This window comes from Antennarius striatus, chromosome 24 (assembly GCF_040054535.1).
Source record: "Antennarius striatus isolate MH-2024 chromosome 24, ASM4005453v1, whole genome shotgun sequence".
NCBI classification, from domain to species: domain Eukaryota; kingdom Metazoa; phylum Chordata; class Actinopteri; order Lophiiformes; family Antennariidae; genus Antennarius; species Antennarius striatus.
The window spans coordinates 6,402,501-6,428,149 of record NC_090799.1 but is presented as its reverse complement, the minus strand read 5'-3'; the positions used below and the strand labels follow the sequence as shown (position 1 = coordinate 6,428,149).

General features: G+C 48.7%; 1 protein-coding gene across 1 annotated transcript in view; it reads left to right on the top strand.

Annotated features, from left to right (window-relative positions):
- Window positions 1-10,334: 10,334 nt before the first annotated feature.
- Window positions 10,335-25,649, top strand: part of LOC137591653 (prospero homeobox protein 1-like) — a 21,490-nt gene continuing 6,175 nt past the window's right edge. Inside the window, exons 1-6 of the mRNA XM_068309790.1 lie at window positions 10,335-10,856; window positions 13,348-13,717; window positions 13,793-14,341; window positions 14,425-15,633; window positions 18,090-18,197; window positions 22,707-22,901. Of these exons, the coding sequence (XP_068165891.1) occupies window positions 13,406-13,717; window positions 13,793-14,341; window positions 14,425-15,633; window positions 18,090-18,197; window positions 22,707-22,901 (2,373 nt within the window). The 5' untranslated portion in view covers window positions 10,335-10,856; window positions 13,348-13,405. The remainder of the gene's footprint in view (window positions 10,857-13,347; window positions 13,718-13,792; window positions 14,342-14,424; window positions 15,634-18,089; window positions 18,198-22,706; window positions 22,902-25,649) is intronic.

Below are 25,649 nucleotides of genomic sequence, written 5' to 3'. Positions count from 1 at the left end.
CACGTGTCGTACATAAAAAACCACGCTTGAGCTATGATTCTTCTGACCATCACGTGGTGCGTTCGAGGACATTAAGGATAAAGACCAGCTCTTGCTATCTAATGGATTAGAGCTGGTGTCAGAGAGAGAGAGAGCGTTCCTTCTCAGCTAAAAAGGAACAGATGGCGCCGGATTGGAAAAGATTCCAGAGCGACACTCAATCCCACATCCACATCCGGGAAGCGTCGGGATTTTGTGGAAAAGTGGGCAACAAAAATCGATCCCAGCAGTCACTCTGAATCGATTGGGATGTTCTGAGAGACACTCAGAGGTAGAACGATTCATCGGCAGCTCTTTTTAAACGGATCACAGGAATCTGGCCTTGGAGGGACAAAGATCAGACAAAACAACGCTGCTTCATTCCCTCCCGTTGTATGCATCAGATTTATTTTATAGGCACTGATTCTGCTATTCTGAGAGTTTTTTATTATCTGAATGCTAACGCTAGCGTAGCAACACGGCCGTCTTAACATCCCTACTTTCCGTTCTTTCGAGCCGCTTATCGGTTGTCGTTTACTTTGAGGTGATAAACAAACAAACAACTGGAGATACAGGCGTCACATTCGTCGCTGCGTGCACACACACATACACACACACACACACACACACCCACATCCAATAGCAAGGTGAAATCTTTTCATTAAAGCAAACAAACAAGCGGAGAACACACACACACTTAGAGAGTGCCATAAACAGCAAGTCTTTCATTAATAAGCACAAGAATTTAATTAACAGCTATTGATAAGCTTCATCTGTCTTAAGGACGTGTGTGTGTGTGTGTGTGTGTGTGCGTGTATGTGTGTGCGTGTGTGTGTGTGTGTGTGTGTGTCTTCACGACGCGCTCGTTATGCAGTCATTATAGCGTGATCTTCCTGATTCGTCAAGCATGAAACACATACACACACACACACACACACACACACGGTGTGTTGACGGATTAGATGAGAGTTTTTAATCATCTTAATTAAGCCTAATTGTTATTTGTTGAATATGTGGCATTTATGAAGTTCACCAGGACACAAAGGAGATTGAGAACTAATTAAAAACAAGAACTTTATTATAAGATTCTGTTAAGAACCATGAGATGTTCATGAGACGTTCATTAGAAATGTTCATGAGACGTTCATTAGACATGTTCATAAGACGTTCATTAGAAATGTTCAAGAGACGTTCATTAGAAATGTTCATGATGTTCATGAGACGTTCATTAGAAATGTTCATGAGACGTTCATTAGAAATGTTCATGAGACGTTCATTAGAAATGTTCAAGAGACGTTCATTAGAAATGTTCATGAGACGTTCATTAGAAATGTTCATGAGACGCTCATTAGAAATGTTCATGAGACGTTCATTAGAAATGTTCATGAGACGTTCATTAGAAATGTTCATGAGACATTCATTAGAAATGTTCATGAGACGTTCATTAGACATGTTCATGAGACGTTCATTAGAAATGTTCATGAGACGATCATTAGAAATGTTCATGAGACGTTCATTAGAAATGTTCGTGAGACGTTCATTAGAAATGTTCGTGAGACGTTCATTAGAAATGTTCATGAGACTTTCATTAGAAATGTTCATGAGACGTTCATTAGAAATGTTCATGAGACATTCATTAGAAATGTTCGTGAGACGTTCATTAGAAATGTTCATGAGACTTTCATCAGAAATGTTCATGAGACGTTCATTAGGAATATTAATGAGACGTTCATTAGAAATGTTCATGAGACGTTCATTAGAAATGTTCATGAGACGTTCATTAGAAATGTTCATGAGACGTTCATTAGAAATGTTCATGAGACGTTCATTAGAAATGTTCATGAGACGTTCATTAGATATGTTCATGAGACGTTCATTAGAAATGTTCATGAGACGTTCATATGATGTTCATGAGACGTTCATTAGAAATGTTCATGAGACGTTCATTAGAAATGTTCATGAGACGTTCATATGATGTTCATGAGACGTTCATTAGAAATGTTCATGAGACGTTCATTAGAAATGTTCATGAGACGTTCATTAGAAATGTTCATGAGACGTTCATTAGAAATGTTCATGAGACGTTCATATGATGTTCATGAGACGTTCATTAGAAATGTTCATGAGACGTTCATTAGACATGTTCATGAGACGTTCATTAGAAATATTCATGAGACGTTCATTAGAAATGTTCATGAGACGTTCATTAGAAATGTTCATGAGACGTTCATGAGACATGTTCATGAGACGTTCATTAGAAATGTTCATGAGACGTTCATTAGAAATGTTCATGAGACGTTCATTAGAAATGTTCATGAGACGTTCATTAGAAATGTTCATGAGACATTCATTAGAAATGTTCATGAGACGTTCATTAGAAATGTTCATGAGACGTTCATTAGACATGTTCATGAGACGTTCATTAGACATGTTCATGAGACGTTCATTAGACATGTTCATGAGACGTTCATTAGACATGTTCATGAGACGTTCATTAGACATGTTCATGAGACGTTCATTAGACATGTTCATGAGACGTTCATTAGAAATGTTCATGAGACGTTCATTAGACATGTTCATGAGACGTTCATTAGACATGTTCTTGAGGCTATTCATGAAAGGAGATGTTCTCCTGCTTCCTGCCACCTCCAACAACATGCGCTTCAGGATGATTGGCCGGTCCCACATTGGCCGGTCCCCCCTCACCCCCCCACCCCCGCATACACACACACACACACACACACACACACACACACACACACACACACACACACACACGCCCCCTCCTGACCCACAACAGTAGATAAAGAAACTGGATTTGCTTTGTAATAGGACAGTTTATACATCAAGATATGTGTGTGTGTGTGTGTGTGTGTGTGTGTGTGTGTGTGTGTGTGTGTGTGTGTGTGTGTGTGTGTGTGTGTGTGTGTGTGTGTGTGTGTGTGTGTGTGTGTGTGTGTGTGTGTGTGAGTTACACGACTGTCTTCGGTGGTTGGCAGGAGTATTTCTACAACAGTTAATTACAGACTTTCACACACAGCTCCTGCCAAAAGACAACACCCAACACTCCCCCCCTGTAACTGTCATCGTACACACACACACACACACACACACACACACACACACACACACACACACACACACACACACACACACACCTGAGTACCATCAAAAGGCCACAGCACCGTCTGTTCCCGCCACACATTTCTCTCTAACACACACACACACACACACACACACACACACACACACACACACACACACACATCCATTGTCCTCCTCACACGAATCACGTTGTCATTCGTATCGCTGACCTCAAGTAAACCCAACTTTTAATCACTAAAATCTAAATTTTAAAGTTTTAAACAGTAGAAAACAGACGTTAACTCTTTCAGAAACACTTCTTCTTCATGTGGCTGTGTGTCCTCGTCTTGGCGCATCATTAACACACACACACACACACACACACAAACACCTGCTTAGCAGGTTGTCACCTTTCCCAGGAGGCAACACACGTTTAGTGTTTAACACCTCGTAAAACCCTGAAGAATCACAGACGGACAGAAGACGAGGAGGAGGAGGAGGAGGTGAAGAGGGACGAACACACCTGGTGTTAGCTTTTCTCCAGACGGCCAACGGACTCAAGGCGGGACGATGAGGAGTCAGGCATGAATAATGGATGCAAGATCCTCAGGGACCATGTTCAGACATTAATAATGGAGCAACACTCATCTGGAGAAGAAATGAACCACATCTCAAGTGAAAAAGAGACTCAACCAAAAAAGTTGAAAACAGGATGACAAGTAACACGACCATATATGGTTAGGCCTTAATTCCTGGAAGTCACGTGACCCTTCCAGGAAACAATCAGGAAACGTTTCCTAAAAAACAAACTGGATAACATTTAGGGCAAGTCATCTGAATGTGTTTTAAAGAATAAGAAGGATTCAATTTTGAATTTATTTCCACAAAAATGAAAGAATTTAAATGAGAAATTGGAGTAAAAATGTATAAAAACATCAAACATTTCCCCTGAGATTTAAAACACGGCGTTTTTTTTTTTTTTCCTAATCCATCATCAGAACGCAAAAATTTTCCGCATGAGACGAGCGACAAAAACATTGGTGCACCTGTTAAAAATCCAGATGCTTCCACACACTCACACACACACACATTTCAGCAGAGGTTTGGTGTGGAGCCAGTTCACAACGACACACACACACACACACACACACACACACACACACACACACACACACACACACTTCCTATTGTCCTGCTCTCGCTTTCCTCTTTCTGATGCATCCTCTCATCTTCATTTCACACCCGCTCCCTCTCTTTGCATCCGAAAACACACACACACACACACACACACACACACACACACATACACACACACACACACACACACACACGCCGCACTCTTAAACTAAATGGGTGGCCTGATGGTGAATCACTGTCATTTAGCAACAAAGACCTCAGCCTGTCGCCCCCCACAGCTTCCTCCCCCCATCAGAGACAAACACACAACGCTAAACACAGATAAACACACACATTCAGCTCCTATCACATGTGTATGGGCGACACACACACACACACACACACACACACACACACACACACACCGTATGGGTGTATAATTACAGTGAGTGAAGCAGCACTAAGGAATAATTACAGAGGCTGGTTGTTGTTGTTGTTTCCAACAAATAAAGCAGAACACAAACAAGATGGCGGGGTGAGCGGGGGGTCAGGCCATCTGAGCGCGGCGGCGTTAGGCGGAGCCAGCTTCCACGTCGGGATGGCTCCATTACAGCACTGTTAGACAAAAGTATGCGGACGCTTTACAAATGTGGGAGTTTTCATTTCTGCAACAACAAAAAAAAAAAAGTTGTCCTCGTCCACATAGTTTTGGCCACCGCTCTTCAGATCTGACCTTTCCGCGCGGCCTCGAACGCACCGCGCCCAGCCGCTCACCTGCGCTGAAGGTAAATGGAGTGTGAGGTTCCCCCGGCGGTTGTGGGGGTCACACTCGCTCCAGAGGGTCGGGATTGTTTTTGTGGCGATCTGACGGCAGGTGGTGGAGTCGGGGCCCCGCCCCCTGACCCCCACCGAGGAGGGGAGGTGGGCGGAGCCCTGGAACTCACATCCAGGAAGTGGGAGCGGCGCAGTGATGACAGGGTGTCCTGCCACGGCTGACGTATCTACAGCTGGTATGGGGGGGTTGGTTTCAAAAAGGTCATTCCACGGCGACAGGAAACAAGGGAGGGGGGTGTGGATGAAGAGTGGGTGATAGACGAGTGACGAGGCCTGTGATTGGACAGCCTCGGATTGATCAGAATAAACGATCGATGGAGAGGATCAATTGTTTCTATGAAATCTAGAAAGACCAAATCTGACTTGAATGCATCATCGTCCCTGCTGAGTTTCGCCATTAGCCGCGCTGTGATTGGTCGAGTGTATTTCTGTGTTCGATTCCCTCTCAGCCTGGCTGACTCGCGTGCTCTGACATCTTCTTCTTCTTCGTTGGTGCGGCTTCAGAGGCGCCGCGAGGCCTTTCCTCGCGCCGGAGGTCCAACTCAATTTCAATTAAAGGATTGATTAGGTAGCTGTGTGTGTGTGTGTGTGTGTGTGTGTGTGTGTGTGTGTGTGTGTGTGTGTGTGTGTGTGTGTGTGTCCTACTTTCTCCTTGCTTTATTCTCCTCCACATTTTCCCGTTCTTTATTGGATAACATCTAAAATCTGTTTTATTCTTATTTATTTGCGATGTGAGGATAAAAAAAAAAAAAAGTTGCTTATTCGTACCTTCTGTTTGTTTGTTGGTTAGTTTGTTTGTTCGTTTGTTTGCTCTTCTTCTCGTCGGATGCGTGAACCGCGATCATTTTAATACCCCGGGTAAAAACGACATGGATGGACGAGTGGAGGCTCAGAAAAGAGAGAAAGAGAAGTTTGTTTCTGCTCTTTTTGTTTGTGTTTTTTTGTGGGGGGGGGGGGTTTTGTGTGTTTTCTGTGTTTTGGCCCGGCATCAAGCGTTAATGAAAGCGTTTCTGAGCAAACATGTTGATTTTTTGACTCCGTCGGGATCCCGAAGGCCGAACAATGTCAGTGAGGCTCCGGCCAACAGACGGGAGGAGAGCCCTCCCTCCATCACTCCACCTTCACCTCCGTCTTCTCCTTCGGGTGTCGTTCAGCTCCGTTTCTCTCTCCGTTTGTGACCCTCTCCTTCCTTCTTACCCCCTTTTCTCCCTTTGTTGTCGTCTGTGTGTGAAGAGCCGCGATAAATAAAGGTTTAAAAAAAAAAAGAGCGCCGCGATGCGTTTGTGTGCGTTGGACAGACGGATGCCAGCTCTCTGATAGCATTGTTAGCCTCTCCACCTCTCCTCACTCCACTGCACATCCACCCCCCACCCCCCCAATCCAGGCCCGGAGCCAGGAAGGCGGCTTCGGGACCCGGTTGGGCCAGGACGGAGGCTTCATTGTGGGGCGTCGGCGCAAGAGGATGAGGACCAGGGATGCGGGCCAAGCCCCCGGACCCCCAGACCCCGACGTGGGCTGCCAGCGCCCCACCGAAGGGCCTGGTGGCCGGGCATGGCGTCAGGGCGACGGGGGCGACAGGGCTCGGCAGCCGTAATGGCCGTGGCTAGATTAAGACCTTCTCTTAGAATCGGCACAATAGATGAGGTCTACACACACACACACACACACACACACACACACACACACACCGCCTCTATTCAGCCACGTCCATGTCGCCCATCAGAGGCAGAAAAAGCATGAATAAATACATGAGCAGCATGGAAGCTCCATAGGACTGATAAAAAGAAAGAAAAACACATGAATTACAGGGCCTGAAAGAAAGAATGGTAAACTGAAAAAAGGGAGCAGATGAATAGTTTTGATGGTTTTTGTACGACAGTAATTGTGACGGCAGGAAAAAGAAAAAAAAAAGAAAAAGGGAGGCTGATGAATTATGAAAATCCTCCCAAGTCCCTGAGCTCAGAGGAAATGTAATAATTAGGGGAAAAGTTAGAGCGTCAGGTTGGGGGGAAATTACCGGAAGAAACGGGACGCAAGCCGTGTGACGATGGCGTCACGTTTCGCTGATGTGGATTGGTAATTTAATCCGTTTAAAACGGTTGGAGACGTCGAATGTGAGGAGAAGGACAAACCTGGGTGATCTGGTGTTTCAGTTTCTGCGTCATCTTGAAAAACACGCTTAAAATGTGATGAAAATAGAAGAATGTTAGACGGTTTACTTCCTGTTAGCTGATCAACCAACTTCCTGTCAACCTGAGGCGACTTCCTTTCCACTGAAATGACTGAGCTCCTTGCTTTAAAAAAGAAAAAAGAAAACGCTCTCAAGGACTTTCCAGGCGTATCCAGGTGCAGCATCCTACATGGACGTACACGGTGCACGACCTTTGACCTGGCATACCGCGCCCTCGTAACCTTCCCTCAGACGCTGCGTTCAGGTGTACAAGAGCACGTTTTAGCACGAACTTAAACCGTCATCTCTTTTGGCGTGTTTCCAGGCGTGATCGGTGGCGCCTCGGGAGAAAGGCATGCTGGGAAAGTGAGCGGAGTGGTATTATTCATCCCGCCGGAGCGTCGCTGCTTTTCTTTGTGTCAACTAATATCTGTGTTTTTGGCCACAGACGGAGCCGAGATAGCGCTAATGTCTGCAATAAGACCTGCTCACCACCTCTTACCTCCTCACCTGTACTATCTGCTGCTTATTCAGACTGTGTGTGTGTGTGTGTGTGTGTGTGTGTGTGTGTGTGTGTGTGTGTGTGTGTGTGTGTGTGTGTGTGTGTGTGTGTGTGTGTGTGTGTGTGTGTGTGTGTGTGTGTGTGTGTGTGTGTGTGTGTGTCGGCGTCACAGCTCTCAGCGAGGACCCTGGGACCCTCCTCGACAGTGAGAGCTTTTAGCTCTTCTTCACTAATGTCCTGAATAATGGCATCTTGATGGAGGGAGAGTAGATGAAAAAGAGACAGAGGAGAAAAAGAGGGAGGATGGGGGTGTAAAGAAGGGGGGGGGGGCATGAGGAGAGAGACGGAGAGAAAGACAGAGAGAGAGAGAGACCTCGCGTCCATCTGTCTCTCCCTCCAGACCTCCATCAGGAGGACCGTCATTACTCCGTCGCTCCGCCGGTGTGTTTTCATTATTCCCCGTCTGGGGTCTTTTTTTTTTTTTCAGGGATGATGATCCACGGGCTTCAGTCCCGCTTCGCGAAGCAGCCTTTTAGCAAAATGAACTCATGATGATGGCGACGCATCACGAGGAGGGTGGGGGCGGGAGGGTTTTAGTTGAAGTCGCTGGTGGAGGCCTCGAAGCGGCGGCAGCGGCGGCGCCAATGGCTTCAACGCTAAACTTTTAGCAAAGATGAAACTTGTGAAACAACACGCACCACAGCTGATGCGTTCGGGTTTTCGTGGCACAAATTCAACTTGATGAGAAAGAAGAAGTTCAATATTTGAGTTCCTCAAAAACGACTTCGCTTTCAGACCAGGATGGAATTAAAAATAATTTTGTTTAAATGTGGATTTCATCTGAAACTGAAGCTGTTAAAATGCTTCATTTTGCATCACTCCGGCTTCATTTGTGACACCTTGATTCCTCAAGTCTCTGCTCCCCCCCTAACTGAGAGGTGTTCCTGAACGCATCACAAAACTGGCGCAAAGGTCGTCGGGATGAAGGCATTCTGCCAGTCGTCTCTGTGTGTTTTATCTCTGGGGGGGGGTCAGCGACACATCGGCAGGGAGGGGTCACGGAGTTAAACATTAACAGCGTTATTTTCTCCTCCTGTCCCTGAAGGCATCTGCAAACATCTCACATGTTTATTCTTTAAAGAGGGGGGGGGGGGAAACAATTGGACAAACTCTTTTCTCTTTTAGAAATAAATCATTTCCTTTTCCTAAACCATCTAGATAAATCCAACTCACCCCCCCCCCCCCATCAGAGATAACCCACATGCACACGCACCCCCCCACACCCACGTATATTTTTCCATACGTTTACACTTTTATCGTTTCGTCCTCCCCCAGCTGTGCGTTCCGGTACAGACCCGCGTCACCCGGGGGGGCGCAGCCGCTCCGGTGGGTCACAGCTCTCGGTCCCGGCGCCTTAAGGTGATTTAAGTGCGTGTGTTGCGTGGCTGCGGTTGTCTTCTGCGTGTCCAATAATTGTTAAAGGATCATTAAGATATCCGGGCCTGTTTGCTGCGCCCGCAACCTGACGCACGGATTCACAGCTGTCCCCCTGGAGGGGGGCAGTTAGCGGACATTTCTGGGGTTTAATATTCCCGTATATTTAACGGCACGACATTATAATAAGAATAATAATAATAAGGTGCCGCAGAGACGTGGAATTATCGTGTAACTCCGTGGAAATGCAGATTTATGTCGTGCGTAATTAAGATCAGGGGACTTGCGCTCCGCCGCTGCGTTGCGCACTAATTAGAGGAGAAGATCTCGATCCGATGCTTCAAGTAAACCTTCTAAACTCAGGAAGTTTGAGCTCTGCTTTTATTTTTCCGGTGGAATTCGTCACGAGGGCCCGGGGACACGGCGCAAAAGTAATCCACGGTAATCCGCCGGTGTGGAATCGAACCGTTCCAAACGCTGATATAAAATAGTTCCCGTCTCCTCACACCTTTATCTTCTGTTTATTATCATCTTATTTAATTTGTGTGTTTAGATTATTCTCATAAACGGCGCTTGGAAAGAAAAATCACTTTGTATTTTAGATTTTTTTCTTTCTTCCTGCGCTTTTTATCCTGTTGATCCTCAACACAAATTTAAAAATTTCAACAAGTAAAAAAAAAAAAAGGATGTTCACCAGAAACTGCTTTAATTAAAACTGATATTTGCTGCGTGAGTTTTCTATCTAATTCCATTTTATTTCCGGTTCCCACTGAAGGAGGACGGAGAAGGTTGTGGGTTTCCAACAAAATGTGAAGTTATTTCTATTAAAAAAAAAAAAAATACAGAAACTTTATTCATCAGATTCCCGCACAAAAACGCGCGGCGGTTCCGCACAACTGTTTTTAAATCTGACCTGGAATCAGTTTAAAGGCCAGAAAAAAACTGGAACTTTAACACGATGAGGGGGGGGGTAAGGAATCGATCACGAGTTAGAAGTGATTTTTTTTTTTTTAATTGGACGTCATAAAGCTGTGACGACTTAGGGGTCACCAGAACATGACCCCGTTAATTTAAAAGAAAACAAAAAAAAACGGAGGCTCGTTACGTTTAAAGGTGAATTTATTCATTTTGCAGGAGAAAAAAAAAAATGAGGGAAAACCCCGAGGCTGATTGATTTACCCTCCGCGTCCTCCTCGCTCCTCTCCTCCCTCTCCGCTCCGGCCGCTCCTTATAAATCAAATCCGCCGGTCCCGGTTCCTCGTCCTTATTGGTCGGGTGGAGCCGTTACCTCACTCCGGGGCCGATGACGCAACGTCTTCACGTATCCTTCATGTGCGCCTCTTCTAGTTTCTTGCTGAGTGTCTTGCAGGCGGTCGGAGGGAGGAAGACGAGCGGAGTACCGGACGGACCGGGTGCGCTCGATAACACACACTTCCCATCCCGGGAGGAGAGCGGCGCTCTCTCTCTCCCTCTACCTCCATCCGTCTCTCCCTCTCTCTCTCCCCCTCTCTCTCTCCCTGACAGACACGCACATCCTCTGTGACTCTTTCTCCGCTTCGCTCAAACACACACACGCACGCCCACGCGCGCGCGCGCACGCTCCCCGTCCCTCTCCATTTCGCGGGGCATTGATCTGAACGGATCCGCTTCTCGCCTTTTTCTTCGACGGACCGACTTGGAGACGCGCTCGGCTGAGAAGTGAGTAGAACCGGAGCCCGTTCGGGTGGGTGCTGTTTGGATCGTGTGTGTGTGTGTGTGTGTGTGTGTGTGTGTGCGCGTGTGTGTGTGTGTCATGCATGTGTGTGTTTGTGTGTGTGTGATTTACAACACATTATTGTAACTTCGGCTGGTGGAGTCGGTCCATCCTCGTCCCACCGTGGATCCTGGGGGGGGGGTTTCGGTTGTTTTTTAAAGTGTTTTTAAAACTCTTTCACACTTCACCCACGCTGCCTCTCGGCTTGGTGCCGTGACTCCTGCCGGAGAGGCTGCGTGGGCTCCGATCTCTGACCGTCTGACGCGCGTTTAAAACCAGTTTGGATGGTCTGGATCCACGCACCTGCCGCGGCGCGTGGAGTCCGTGACGCTTTTAGACCCCCGAATAGAAAGTCTTCGACAGAAGTTGCGTGTATTTCTGTTTCATTTCCTTTAAACAAACTAACCCGAGCTGGGGTGAAGGACGACCCCCCCCACACACACACACACACCCCTTCAAACCAAATAACTCTCAAGTTCATTCTCTATCGATCTGTTGACAAACTGCTCTCTATATCGATCTGTAAGGAAACTTTATGACAGTTAAAATAAGAGGGAAACAACTCGTTCCGCTGCCCACGCTCACAGCGGACCGACATCCACCGCGCGTAAAAGCGCCTCTTGCGCGCATCTGACCCAATCAGGTACCGTCAAAAAGGAGAAGCTCAGGTAGACGCAGAGGAAAGAAGATGTTCAAATTGTGACAAATTTTACTAAAACATTCCAAAATAGATTTAAAAAAACAAACAAAAAAAAAATATATATATAAGCAGGATAATTTAACATGAACCTAAAAATGGAACCGGGCCGCTGACGGTTTCAGTTCTGTTCGACGCACAGCGCTCAGAAGTCAGATTTAAACACAAGTTTCTGTTTGAAAGCAGAACACACACACACACACACACACACACACACACACACGCACACACTTTCTCACATCTCCTTTCAGCTCACCTGAACCCACTCTGACTCAAACTGTTTTTTTTTGTGTTTAAACACTTGATTTTTATTGATGAAGGAAGATTCTGGTTGTTTTTTCACATAAAATAACTTTGGACCCCCAACTGTTTGCCTCCACACTGCACTACCTTGTGTGTGTGTGTGTGTGTGTGTGTGTGTGTGTGTGTGTGTGTGTGTGTGTGTGTGTGTGTGTGTGTGTGTGTGTGTATCTGGGTCACCGCTGGCCCTGTTGGAGTGTTTTTAACTCTTACTCTGAGTCCCGTTCAGCTCCTGTGTTTCATTTGTTAATGGCTCTGCTGGAACACAATGGCGTCCGCTTTGGCGGCTTTTCGGGAGCATCTAGTTTTCGTCCCCCTTTGTTCATTCATCGAAATTAAAAGTGCCGGCCTCGTGTGAACAGCAAACTGTCGGTGGAAGCAGATTTAATTTGTAAATGATTTCCCTAAACTCAACCCTGGAATCTCTTGCAAAACAGATGCAAACTTGTGAAATGGAAATAACGCTTTTTTTCCCCTTTCCCCTGCCAGTGAGGCACAGGCGCAGGCAGTCACCTGTTTTTAAATTATAAAGGCTTATATCTGATGCTTTTCACAGATAAATTCATTTGGTTTCATCCCGATAGATCCTGAAGCCCCCTGGGGAACAAATTCAGCTTCTGTCTTTTAGAAATTTGATTTTAATACTCAAGTTTTTAATTTACAGGAACACTTTTTTTTTTTTTACTCAAACCTCCATGAGGCGTCTTCCCTCGCCCGCTGTGAAATAAATAAGATACACTCGCCCTCCACAGAAAAGGAAACACGAGCTGTGAATGTGAAGAATTACAAGCGGTGGCGCCTAAAAGAGTCTCGACATAATGATAAAAAAAAAATAGTTCAATAATGTTGTAATATAAAAAAAAAATGTGAGGAGAAAATAGAAAACATTATTTTCTTGAAGTGGAGGGAAACCCCTCGGAGGGAACCTGTCGATTCCTCCTCTCAAGATGCACAAATCAAGGTTACCCCCCAGGAGAGAGGAGGGAATGGTTTTGGTTATTACGTCTCCGTGGGAATATCTGAATTCTTTAAATCGTGTTTTTCCTCACAATGGTCCCCCCGGCTGTGGGTCAAGGAATGAAGAGTCTCTCTTTGTGGCAGCGATAAAAGCCTCGTTTGATTTTGCCCCATCAGACAGAGTTATTCTGAAATGAAGTTGAGGATTTTTACACCGACGCTGGAATGAAGAATCGGATTCCTGCTTTTATTCTGAAAGAAAAGCTCCTGTTTATATTTGATGAAAAAAAAAAAAAAAAAAGTCGATGCTTTAAAAAAAACAAAAAAAAACTAAAACCGCATTGAAGTATTTCTTTTTTCGTGTTGATGTATTTCACATTTTATGCGATGAACCGTAACTTTTATTTCTGCGTTTACGAACAGTATTTTCAAAATAAAAGTTGGGAATTTGCCACGTTGACAGTTTAAAATCTGCTTTCCAGGAACATCCTGTGCGACTTGTGAGGACCCCTGGTCATGCCCGCTTAGCTGCCCTGCGTGATGCCTGATCATGACAGCACCGACCTCCTAACCAGACAGACGACCAAACGGCGACGCGTCGACATCGGGGTGAAGAGGACTGTGGGTAGTTCGCTATTAACCCGCGCCAGGGAGACGCTGCTCGACGGCATGAACCAATCGCACGGCGCGGATCAGGACGGCGACGGCGAGAAGTCCAACGTCCTCAGGAAGCTCCTGAAGAGGGCCAACTCGTACGAGGACGCCATCATGCCGTTCCCCGGCGCCACCATCATCTCCCAGCTGCTGAAGAGCAGCGTGGGGAAGAACGGGGGCAGCGACTCCAGCTTCCAGGTATGAATCGATCGGACACGCCCACCGATCATCGATAAATCGATCGCTGATGTTTGAGTATTCTCCTCCTGACAGGGGAGCGGGAATCTGTCCAGCGGGGGCTCGGAGATCCAGGCTGAAGACACCTGCAGCACCTCCTCCCACGACGACTGTCTCTCCCCTGGACCTCCTCTTCCTCTTCCTCCCCCGCCTTCCTCCTCCTCTTCCTCCTCCTTCGGGCGTCCGCCACCGCCGCCGCTTGCGACGTCGGACCACGACTTTCACGCCCCCCCTCAGCCGCCGCTCCCCCTGTCCTCCTTCGACCTGGACCGGCTGTCGGACGAGCACCTCCGGGCCAAACGCGCCCGCGTGGAGAACATCATCCGGGGCATGAGCCACTCGCCGCTGGTGAGGAACGCCGCCCAGGAAGCTCACGACCACGAGAACGACGGCGGCGGCGGCGGCGCAGCCTCGCTCCTGGGGTCCCCGGGGATTCGGGGCGGCGGGGGCGAGCAGTACCGGGAGAACAAGAGGAAGCAGCGGCTCCCCCAGCAGCAGCACAGCTTCACCCAGATGGTCTGCTCCCGCCAGGAGCAGCGGCTGGAGGAGCGGCGGCAGCTCAAGCTGCAGCTGGAGGACATGCAGGTCCGACCCCCCCCACACACACACACACAGGTGAACTTCCTGCTTCCTGTTTAACACCCCCCCACCCCCTTTCTGTTGTGTAGAAGCAGCTCCGACAGCTCCAGGAGAAGTTCTACCAGATCTACGACTCGGAGACGGAGGAGGAGGAGGAGAACGGCGAGCGAAACCGAGGGGGGAGGGAGGAGGACGGCGACCTGTCGGAGGGCAGCGTCCGCTCTGACGGGCTGGAGGAAGGGCACGGGGGCGGGAGGCGGGGTCGCGACCCGCCCGACCTGGACCCGGGGCTGTTCCTGGACCGCGCCCGGGCGCTGCTGAGGGAGCGGGCACTGATGGACGGCGAGCTGGAGGAGGAGGAGGAGGAGGAGAGGAGGAGCAGGGAGGGGGCGATGAAGAGGAGAGGAGAGGCGGGAGGGGGGCGGCGGCTGGCGGAGACGCTGAAGCAGGAGCTGAACTGCGCCGTGTCGCAGGTGGTCGACACCGTCGTCAAGGGCTTCTCCTCGCCCAAACAGGCCGCCGCCCACCTCCACGGTTGCCACGGCAGCACGCCGGTGGCGGCGCCGTCCTCTTCCTCCAACTCCTCCTCTTCCTGCCCTCCCCCCTTCGGGCCACTGCCCTCCCTCACCCCGGATTCGCGCTTCGGCAGCGGCGGCGGCGGCCTGACCGTGAGTCTTAACGGCGACAGCAGCCCCGCCCCTAACTACCACGCCCCCGCCCAGCGGCTGCACTGCTTCGGCGACGTCATCGTGCCAAGCCCCCTGGACACCTTCGGGGGCCTGAGCGGCAGGCTGAGCGGCGTCCCCCCCCCCAACGACCAGACAGAGGCGCTGCCGCTGGTGGTGCGCAAGAGCAGCGGCGGCGGCGAGAACGCCAGCCTGGCGTCTTCTCTGCCCCCGCCCCCTCATCCCTCCCTCCACCCCTCCCACCTCACGGCTTCGATCGGTTTCAGCCCCCCATCTTTCCGCCACCCTTTCCCCCTCCCCCTCATGGGATACCCCTTCCAGAACCCCCTGGGGTCGCACGGCGCCGGCGACGGCTACCCGCCAGCGCCCAAGGACCACCACCACCACCGCTCCTCCCCCGACTCCCTGGACATGAGCCGGGACACCGTCAGCCTCAGAACCAAAATGGCGTCTTTGGGGGGGGGTCACCTCGGCCATCACCACCATCACCACCATCATCACCACCGGCAGAACTCCCCCAGCCAGCAGGAGGCACTGTCCCTGTCCCTCATCAAGTCCGAGTGCGGCGACCTGCAAGACCTGTCGGACATCTCGCCTTACTCGGGCGGCACCGTATCCTTCACGTCCCCCCCCCACCCCCCCCAGATTGAAACGTTTTAAAGATTTACATCCGTTTTCTGGTTGAAAACAGTAAAAAAAAAAAAAGTCTAAACGATACGCCGGTCCCTCGGAGGCTGCGCCGGTGCCTCGCGCTTTCATATCAATTCATCTGCATTCATCGGTTCCCGACCCTCTTGTTTCCACGCCGGGCGGGGGGCAGGGGGGGATGAAACGAACGCACCCCCTTCACTTCAAGGTGCTGAGGAAGGCCGGCGACGCCTCCTCTTCATCGCGCGCCGCTGTCTCAGACGACCCGCTTTTCATCGCGGGGACTTTGTACATAAACGCTCAAAGCCAATCGCAATCCGGGCACGTCCACGTGGGCGTCGGCTTAAGACCTCGCTTGATGATTCTGATTCGATGTGATGTGATGTCACGTGTTGTCGTTGCCCGGCAACCGTGTGTGTTTTCCTTCCTTCCAAACATCCTGGAAGGAAGTGTGTGTGTGTGTGTGTGTGTGTGTGTGTGGACAGGTGTTTGCAGGTAGCTGTTTATCTCCCCATTGGTAACCCCCGGCAACCACGCACACACACACATGGACACACACATGGACACACGCACGTGCACGCCGAAGAACAAAATGAAAAGAAAAACGCGACTTTGAACCCGGCGAGCGGGAACTCCTTGCAGCTGCGACGGGATTGGATCACAGCGACGCCTTCAAAGCTCGTTCAGATCTCGCTTTAATTGGACAAAGAAATGTCTGAGGCGTCTCTTGATGCCGCGCCGCCGTTTCATTCCCAAAACACGTCCCCCATTCAACTGCAAGCGTCTTTGAAATCGGACATTAATACTTCAAAAGATCACCCTTCAACTCGCGCTCTTTTATTGTGAAGGGACGAGAGTAATTTGGTGCTTTAATTTTTATTACGACATCTTCAAAATTAGAAGGAATTTCTTCAGCAATTTTTTTATAAAATGTTTCTAAATAGAATTTGTTGATTTATTTTTTTTCTGTTTTAAAGCCTAATTTATTTCCATGAATTGAAAAGATGATTTTTTTTTTTTCTATTTTATTTTGAAATATCGGAAATTTTTTTTAACAAGTACTTGATTGTCGATGGAACCTGAAACCATTTAAATGCACTACTTTTGTACTCTTCCTCCTTCCGTCTTGTGCATTTCGAACTGTGAAGCCGTTGGCGTTAGCTTTAGCGTTAGCATCGACGCTACTTCCTGTGTTTCTCGGGTCTCTAAGCGGAGCAGATGTCCCCGTTTTATTTATGAACTCATCCCTCCATCCCTCTCCTCTCCTCTCCTCCCTCCATTCTCACAAACACACACCTGGAGCCAAGGTCGAGTTACCGCCGCCGCGCCGAGTCGCGAACCAAACGCGCCCGAAGAGCGACGGTGTGGTTGTTTATTCAGCGAGTCGCGTTAGCTACTATTACACACGTCACGAGCTGTTTACCGCCAGTCACGCCACGGTTAGCGTGTTTTTGTAGGGTGTGTGTGATAAACACACACACACACACACACACACACACACAGCAGGTTGACATGAATGTTAACTCTAATGGTGTTGTTGTCCACCTCCTGACGTCGCTACATGAATGATGGAAACGCCGCCGTGTTGGGCTCAGATGTAATCAGATTACTTTGGGTCATTTCTCTGCTTCCTCCTCCTCTCTGTCACTTCCGGCCCCGCCCTCCCCATCCCTCCATATAAGGCCCCCGGGGTGTGTGTGTGTGTGTGTGTGTGTATGCCTCTGTGCTAATTGACCTTGCAGGGGGTTCCATTGATTGCCTCATCTTCTCTGATAGATTATAGGGCTGTTAATGTGGTCTGTGTGTGTGTGTGTGTGTGTGGGGGGGGGGGGGGGCACAGCTGTCACACACACACACACACACACACACACACAAACACACACACACACACAAACACGCCGTGGCCAAGGGCTCGACAATTATCTTCCTTGTTGAGGCGGCGGATCGACACCAGGATTTACAGCCATGCTTTTAGCGGGCTAGCGTTAGCGTTAGCATCTGAGGAAAAAATGTCAATGCAGAGTTTGTCAACGTGTCAATTACAGTGTTTTCTGCACGATAAGGCACACCTTCAATGAATGGCCTACTCTAAAAAAAGTTTCATATATAAATCGCACTGGATTATAAAGCGCACTGGATTATAAAGCGCACTGGATTACAAAGCGCACTGGATTATAAATCAAAAATTACAGGTTTTTTAGGTGCGCCTTATAGTGTGGACAATATTGTTAGTGTGAGGCGCAGCAGCTAATGCTACATCTATAGCCAGTGAGGGCTAAACAAAGGCTAATACACTTGTAGCATTATAGTGTAGCATCTAGCTTGACACACAATCCTGCTCTAGCGATGGCCCATGCATGCTAACAGTCATTGCTAACGCTAAAGGCTGCGTTGCTCCTTGACCCCCGCCCCCCACGCAGATCCAGGAGGGGCTGTCCCCCAACCACCTGAAGAAGGCCAAGCTGATGTTCTTCTACACCCGCTACCCGTCCTCCAACATGCTGAAAATGTTCTTCGCCGACGTCAAGGTAGGACGCTTTTTCTCTCTCCACCTGATCGACGAAGGTTTTAGCGAAATGAAAGCGACAATTAAAATAAAAATTCTGAGATAAAAGCAGAAAGACGTCGAACATCAGAGCTCGAAGATCCGATCAGCGATTGATCTCCTGTCGCTGACCGGCTCACAACCATCTGTTTGTGTCCGATATTATTCTGTTTTACTGTTTACGTGTTTCATTCCGTTGTGTGTGTGTATGCGTGTGTGTGTGTGCGGTGTGTGTGTGTGTATGTGTGCGTGTGTGTGTGTGTGTGTGTGTGTGTGTGTGTTTGTCTTCAGCGCAGATGGGTGCTCCAGTCTGTCACTTCTTTATGGCATAATTAGAGTTTCTGGCCTTAATCGGCCGGAGTTGGGGGGTGGGGGGTTAACGCACAATTTCCCTCACACACACCCCCCCCCCAACCTGAACCACTATCTCCATTTGACCCAAAACACACACACACACACACACACACACTGGACTACTTTGCCTCACTTTCCCTCACCAGACGAGACAAACGTTTCTGACGGATGAAAGGATGAACAGGTAGAAAAGAAAGAACATAACGAGAGTGCGTTTGCGTGTCGGTGGGGGTTTGACAAAAATGGCAGGGGGGAGCGAGTGGGGGGGGTGGGGGGGTGTGGGGGTGGACACAAACAAATGACAACAGAACAACAGCTTTGACACAAAGACGCTGATTGTTCTGTGTTTACAGGCTGCTGCGTGTTTTACAAAAGGAGCATACGGCTCCTCCGCTGATCCAGGACACTGTTTTCAAATGAGCAACACACACACACACACACACACACACACACACCAGCTGCCCCTGGGCTCATATCTATGGTGACCACTTCCTGTTGGCTGCGCCACATCCTCGCCGTTTCCACGGTTGCTACGAGTTGCCAATATGCGAGGGGCCGTCGCTAACGTTAGCTCATGAGAAAAAACCCCACGGATCAAATAAAACACACTGTTGTCTCCATTTAGAGGAAATCCTTTTTATTCTCAGATTAACTGCTAAAATCTAATTATTAAGAAGTGCTTTCGATATTTAGGAGGCTTTTCTTTCATCAGCGCTAATGAGCTTTATCTTTTATTAGCCTTTACTTCTGGGGTTTTATCTCCCAAACTGATTCAATTAATCTCTTCATCTCAGCCAGGATGGATCAGATTAGAGGTTTGTGGCGTTCCAGGGCGGAAAACCGCAAACACAGGGATTTGAACGAAAAACCTTCCGACAGGAAATTAAATTAAAAGATTCAATTAGGACAATAAGTTTAAAACTGGCATCAGTTTAAATGTAAAAATTCATTTAAACACACACCTTTGATTTGGGAGGATATTTAGATCGAATTAAAAATGGTGTGAATTATTTCCTGTCGATCCCTAAACTAATCTGGATTTAATAAAAAATTATTATTTCACGAAAAATAAAAATGTGACAAATATAAAAATGTAATTGTAGTTTGATATAAAATTAATATTTTTATCACACGGAGAATAAAACAGATTATAATCTCCATCAGAGCACAAGTACATAAAAAACAATTATGGGATGCACACATTCAGGTTAAAAAAAACTGCATTGAAGTTTGGTTCATCACAGATTAGGCACAAATGTGAATTTTTTTTTTTTCATAAAGATTAAAGAAAAGTTTGCATTTATTGTGGGCGGGGCTTATTTAAAGATACACAACATCGTCGGGACGATGCGTGGGAAGCCTGTCGGTTCGCTGTCACGCATTCGAAGCAGCTCCTTAAGAAAATAATCATTTATAATCGTTCACATTCTAGGAAAACAACAGTTTATGGTCAGATTTGGCTTTAATTGAGTCATAATCCCGTTTAATCCGGCGTGTTTATCGGCGGGCGGAACTCCTCGGATGTTGTTTCGCTTCATAAAAAAAAAAAAGAAAAAAAAAATGAATCACAGATAATCCTATTTGTGATGAGCTGTTCTTTTCAAGGATTCCCGTGTGTGTGTGTGTGTGTGTGTGTGTGTGTGTGTGTGTGTGTGTGTGTGTGTGTGTGTGTGTCCTCTTTCACTGTCCTGCTGCATTCATTGCCCTCATTACCATATTTTCAAAATCAGGGTCAATGTCCCGCCTCTCCCTCCTTATCCCCCGCCCCCCCGGGGTGGGGGGGGGGCAATCAGCAGCATGTGTTCAGGGGGGGTCCAGCAGCTTCGCTGTGAGGGAATCGACCCCACTTCCTCCCCCCTGGGGGGATCTTAACGGTGAAGTGAAAGCTCTCGCCTTCAGAGCGAACCGTCGGCGTCGGCGCCCGGGTCGGCGCCGCGGCGCCTTGAGAGAGTCGGCGGCGGTAATTAAGACCTCGTTACAGACTGGCGGGGGCGGGGTTAATGAGACCCGCCGCTCGCGCCTCGTGCTCATCCATCAGCGAGGAGCCCCGCCCTGAGAGGAAACCACGTCTCCGCGGGAATCAATTAGCGTCCGGCCCGCCTCTCGCCAATTAGAGCGGCGTGAGCGGCCCGTTTATCGATCCAGACTAATTATCACGTTTACTGGAAACCAACACGCAGCTAATTACAGGGGGAAAACGCCGTTTCCCAGGGTTCACTGGGGTTTCCTGACAGTTTCCAGAATCATTTCATCAGGTTTTCGCTGCTAACTCTTTTCCAGCGGCGCCCGAACGTCCCCCAAAATATCCTTTCCACCCTGACAGACCGTCTTTGTGTCGACGCTGCACATTCGCCCCGTCCTCCAGAAAAGTGCCGAGCGGCGGCGAATCCGCTCGGACCCTTAAAGGATGCGTTTGCCCTTCCGATCCGGCCCCCGAGGGCGCCGCCGCCGCCGCCATCCAGAGGAGAAGAGAGGCGACAGGAAGCACTCGGGACAGTTTTTCTGACACTCTCTCTTCCCGTTTTTGTCGTAAACAGAAAATGGCATTCCTCAAGCTCAGCAGTCCCCCCCCCCACCCCCCACCTCCTACCTCCATTCTGTCTTTTGTCTCCCGTTTGTTTGCTTTGTGCTGATTGTGATGAGTTGGACGGAACGCCGGAGCGTTTTTCCCGTCGACTTGTGAAGTCATTCCTGAAATATCCGCCGTTTGAAACGACTTCAAGCGCCGGCAGCTCGTGAAAAGTTCCACCGGCTGCACAACTTTATTCATTTTCAACAATCCTGTTTTTGTTTTTGGACGAAAAAACACACAAAAGTCTCGGAAGCGGTTCTTCAGTTCGCCCCTAGTGGGCTAATGGAGGTACTGCAACCAAAATCACTCGTGACCACGAGAAACATTTATAGCTCTGCCTCCACATAAACTGAGATTACAAAGGTTAAAGTAATCAGATTACTGGATTACTGTGTACTCTGTTTAGACAAACAGATGAGTCGGGCGTAATGGTGTGTGTGTTTGTGTTTTAATTGCTGAGTTGTCACGTTCTTTTTGTGGGTCAGCCCCACACACACACACACACACACACACACACACACACACACACACACACACACACACACACACACACACTCCCCTCCCGTCACCATGCTTTGTAAAACCAACTCCCTTTCCTTCTGCTGCAGACTCACCCCTCCCTCCCAATTATGCTCCATTATGTCACCCCCCCCCCGACATCTTTCCATCTCGCTCTCCCTGCATTCCTTTTTTTTTTCCACACCCCCTCCCTCCACTCATCTCCCTCACTCATCCCTTGTTCCAATGAGACAATGTCTTGTAACAATACCGAGCGTAATCTCCCTATCAAAGCCGTTTTTCCTCTTCACCGAACACACACACACACACACACACACACACACACACACACACACACACACGCACGCACGCACGCACGCACACACACACACACAAACACAAACACACACACTTTCACTGGGCTGGCAGGGTTTCTCCTCCATGCATATTTATTCTCACATGGAAAAGAGGCAAATTAAAAAGGGGCAAACAGATTTAAAAAAAGATTTATTTATTTTTTACAGTGTGCTGCAGGCCTGCGGGGCAACAACGCTGCAGAGACTTTATTTATTAAAAGCCCATTAAGGCAAAACAAAAAGATCAGATTTGGGTCACTCTTATTTGATTAAGCTGCTTTCTGGGGCGCCTTTCTTTTTCTAAGACGACCCTGAAGGCATCACCGAAACATTATTGGGTAACGAATAAATAAAAATCTTTAAAATGATTTTTAAAAAAATGAAATTAATTCATCCTTAATGCTCATTTCTGACACTGATTAATTTAAAAAAAATCTCTCTCTAAACAAACTGCTGGAAATAAACTAAAACAAGACCTTAAATTAACTCGTTCATCTGGCATTCAACTACTATTAAAAAACATTTTACCTGTTTGTGTCTGGTGTCAGATTTATTTCATAGCGCTAAAAGAGCTAAAGTGATCTTTTTATTGTAACTCAAACATCTCCAATCCAATAGAAACAAATAAGAAGCTCAAACCTGCAGCTAAAAAAAACATCAGGCCACAATCGCCCATGATGCATTGCACTTAAAAGCCTGTTTTCTGCTGCAGTTCAACCGCTGCATCACCTCCCAGCTGATCAAGTGGTTCAGCAACTTCCGGGAGTTCTACTACATCCAGATGGAGAAGTTCGCCCGGCAGGCCATCAACGAGGGGGTGACGGCGGCCGACGACCTGCTGGTGAGCCGCGACACCGAGCTCTTCAGGGCGCTCAACATGCACTACAACAAGGCCAACGACTTCGAGGTGAGACACGGGTCGGCATGGGTCGCCGCGGCAACGCTTTAAAGTCGGTAACAAAAAAAAAGCACAACTCAACGCAAACGTCCCCTCTAGTCAGCTGTTCGGCGCGCAACCGTCACCTCAGAATTCTGCTGAGGTGTGGATGTCGAAGGAGGTGTGTGTGTGTGTGTGTGAGTGTGTTCGATGAGGCGAAAGAGGACGCCGCTCGAGGCGCGGGTGTCCTTGTCAAAGCGATTTGCAGGAGTCACATTCCGTCCCCTCACTTTTTCTCTCCTAATATTGGTCTAAGGGGACCTGAGGGGCCCGGAGACGGTTCAACATAACATCAGCAGCATTTAGACGTCCATTAGCACACACACACACACACACACACACCGCTGATGCACACGGCTGAAGAGAAAACGCTTTGCATAGCAAGAGTCAGGTAGATTTTCACAGGTGTGTATGTAAAGAGCTGCACAGCCCACACACACGCACACACACACAAACACAGATGCACATGCAAATCGCCGTGTTGTTTTTTAGCCGCTGGACGACGGGGTTAATTTTAGGGACAAACGGGTGAGGTTCACTGGGGGGTCAGGAGGCGTTGGGTTTTAACCTCACATAAATCTCACATAAATCGATTCCCACCTCCCTCACAGTCAGCTTCCTGCAGCGAAACTGAACGCAGCGTTGATTCGCTTGTGTTTTTGGAATATCTTTAATCGTGGATCTGGAGAAGAAACTGTTCCAAAACCTCCCCAGTGATGCGTTCACTGACACTCTGTAATGTAGGGTTCCACCTGACTGCTACGACTATGAGTGTTATCATTTCATGACATCATCACGGAGGACGACTGATGAAATTGCACCCTTAAATTTTGCAGGTTGACATTCCGATAGTTTAGAATCCGAGTCGACTTGAACGCCTCACGAGGTCTGATTCAAACCGGAGTTGGACACCACCGAGAAACAAAGTCAAACCGAAGTAAAAAGCAGGAAACAGCTGAGTTTTTCTTCCTGGGGTCGTTCGACACGACGCATCCGACTGGATCCGACCGAGTTTGAGTCCGACTGACCTTCGTTTTTAAGCTCAAACACCCCACACGAGCCGGGGGGGTAACATTCAGCTGCAGGTATAGAAGATGTTCCAACGGCTCCCGTCGAGGGAGGGCAGGTTTAAATGGTCTTCCTCATCCTCCTTCTTGCCTCCCTCCTTCCATCCTCTCCGTTCTCTCCTCCATCCGCCCTGGGGGGAACATTAGCGGCGAGGGACCTCCCCCCCTCCCCCTCCTTCTTCCGTCAAACTCAGAGGCGTGAAACCGGAACCGTGGCCGATTCAGCAACTCTCCCGACGTTCGTTGGTTCGCACACACCGAAGTCGTCTCCTTTCGCCAAATTTAGCATCATCAGAGTTCCACCTTGGCTCGTCCCCGTCACACCTCCTCCTCCACCCCCCCCACCCCCACTCCCCCTGTCTTCCTTCCTGCTGAATTCGTCCTCTCCTCTTCGCCTTATCTCCGTCTTTGCTCCCTCCTCTCCACGCCCGTCTCCACTTCCCTTCGTCTTTTTTTTTTTTTTTTTTTTTTGCACCAACAGCTTTTATTCCGTCCATAAAAATCAGCTCTTTGTCAAATTAACAGCTCAGAGAAGACCTTACAAGGTGAAGTCATTTGCATTTATGATGTTTAAAACTTCATCGAGGCGTCTGCTTTGACGTCCGACGCATTTTAAACAGTCGTTAAGACGACGGTGGCGTAAAGGTGAGCGCCGGTCGCTCGTCTGCGTGTCGGCTTCCAGAGCTGGCATAAACAGACGGCTGTAATTACCCCGGCTTCATTAATTACCCCCTCCTCCAGAACTCCTTCTTGTTTACCTCTCTTGCCGCCTCCTCCTTCCTACTCTGACTCCGGTTTGTCCTAATTGCGGCGCCGTCGCCAGCGAGCTAACGATGGAGGCCAGGAGAGGAGGGATGGGGGTAAGAACGAGGGGGGGCAAAAAGCAGCGGGGGGGGGGGTTGTTCTGTGCCAGGACGCTCAGGGAGACGTGTCGGCGTCCAGGCTCTGCCAAGAAAAACGGGCGGGGTGCAGGGGGGCGACCGGGTCCTCCTAGAGACCCTGCAGAAGTTTGGACTTTGATTCGGTTGTTGCTAAACCTCAAATCAGGTCAAAGCGTTGCGTTTGCAGTGTGTGTGTGTGTGTGTGTGTGTGTGTGTGTGTGTGTGTGTGTGTGTGTGTGTGTGTGTGTGTGCGTGCGTGTGTGTGTGCGTGCGTGTGTGTGTCGGCTGACAATGAGACGGTTTTATGAAGCCTCCACGAGGACATTCTCATCTTTCCAGTTCAAGGATCCTTGCCAGCTCTGTCAGCAACAAACGACGGCACAGCTGCGCCTCACACACACACACACACACACACACACACACACACACACACACACACACACAGACACACACACACACACTCATCTGTTCATCTGTACAGGTGGGCGTGGCCACGACCACACTGTGCCCTTTGACTCGGGCGCTGACGGGTGTGTGACGGGTCACACACTCACATTTCAGGCGTCTCAGGTGTCATGGAGGGACAAGCTCCGCCCACCTCCCTCCACAGGTTTCCCCTCCTCATCTCCTCATTCATCCTTTCACTCATCTTTTCCTCTTCATCTTCACACAAGGAGAAAAACACACAAAAAAACAGCCAATCGTGTGTCGTTTCCCACTGCAAACCCAACGGCTGGCGCGTTCAAGGTCCGGCACGGGGTAGGACGTTA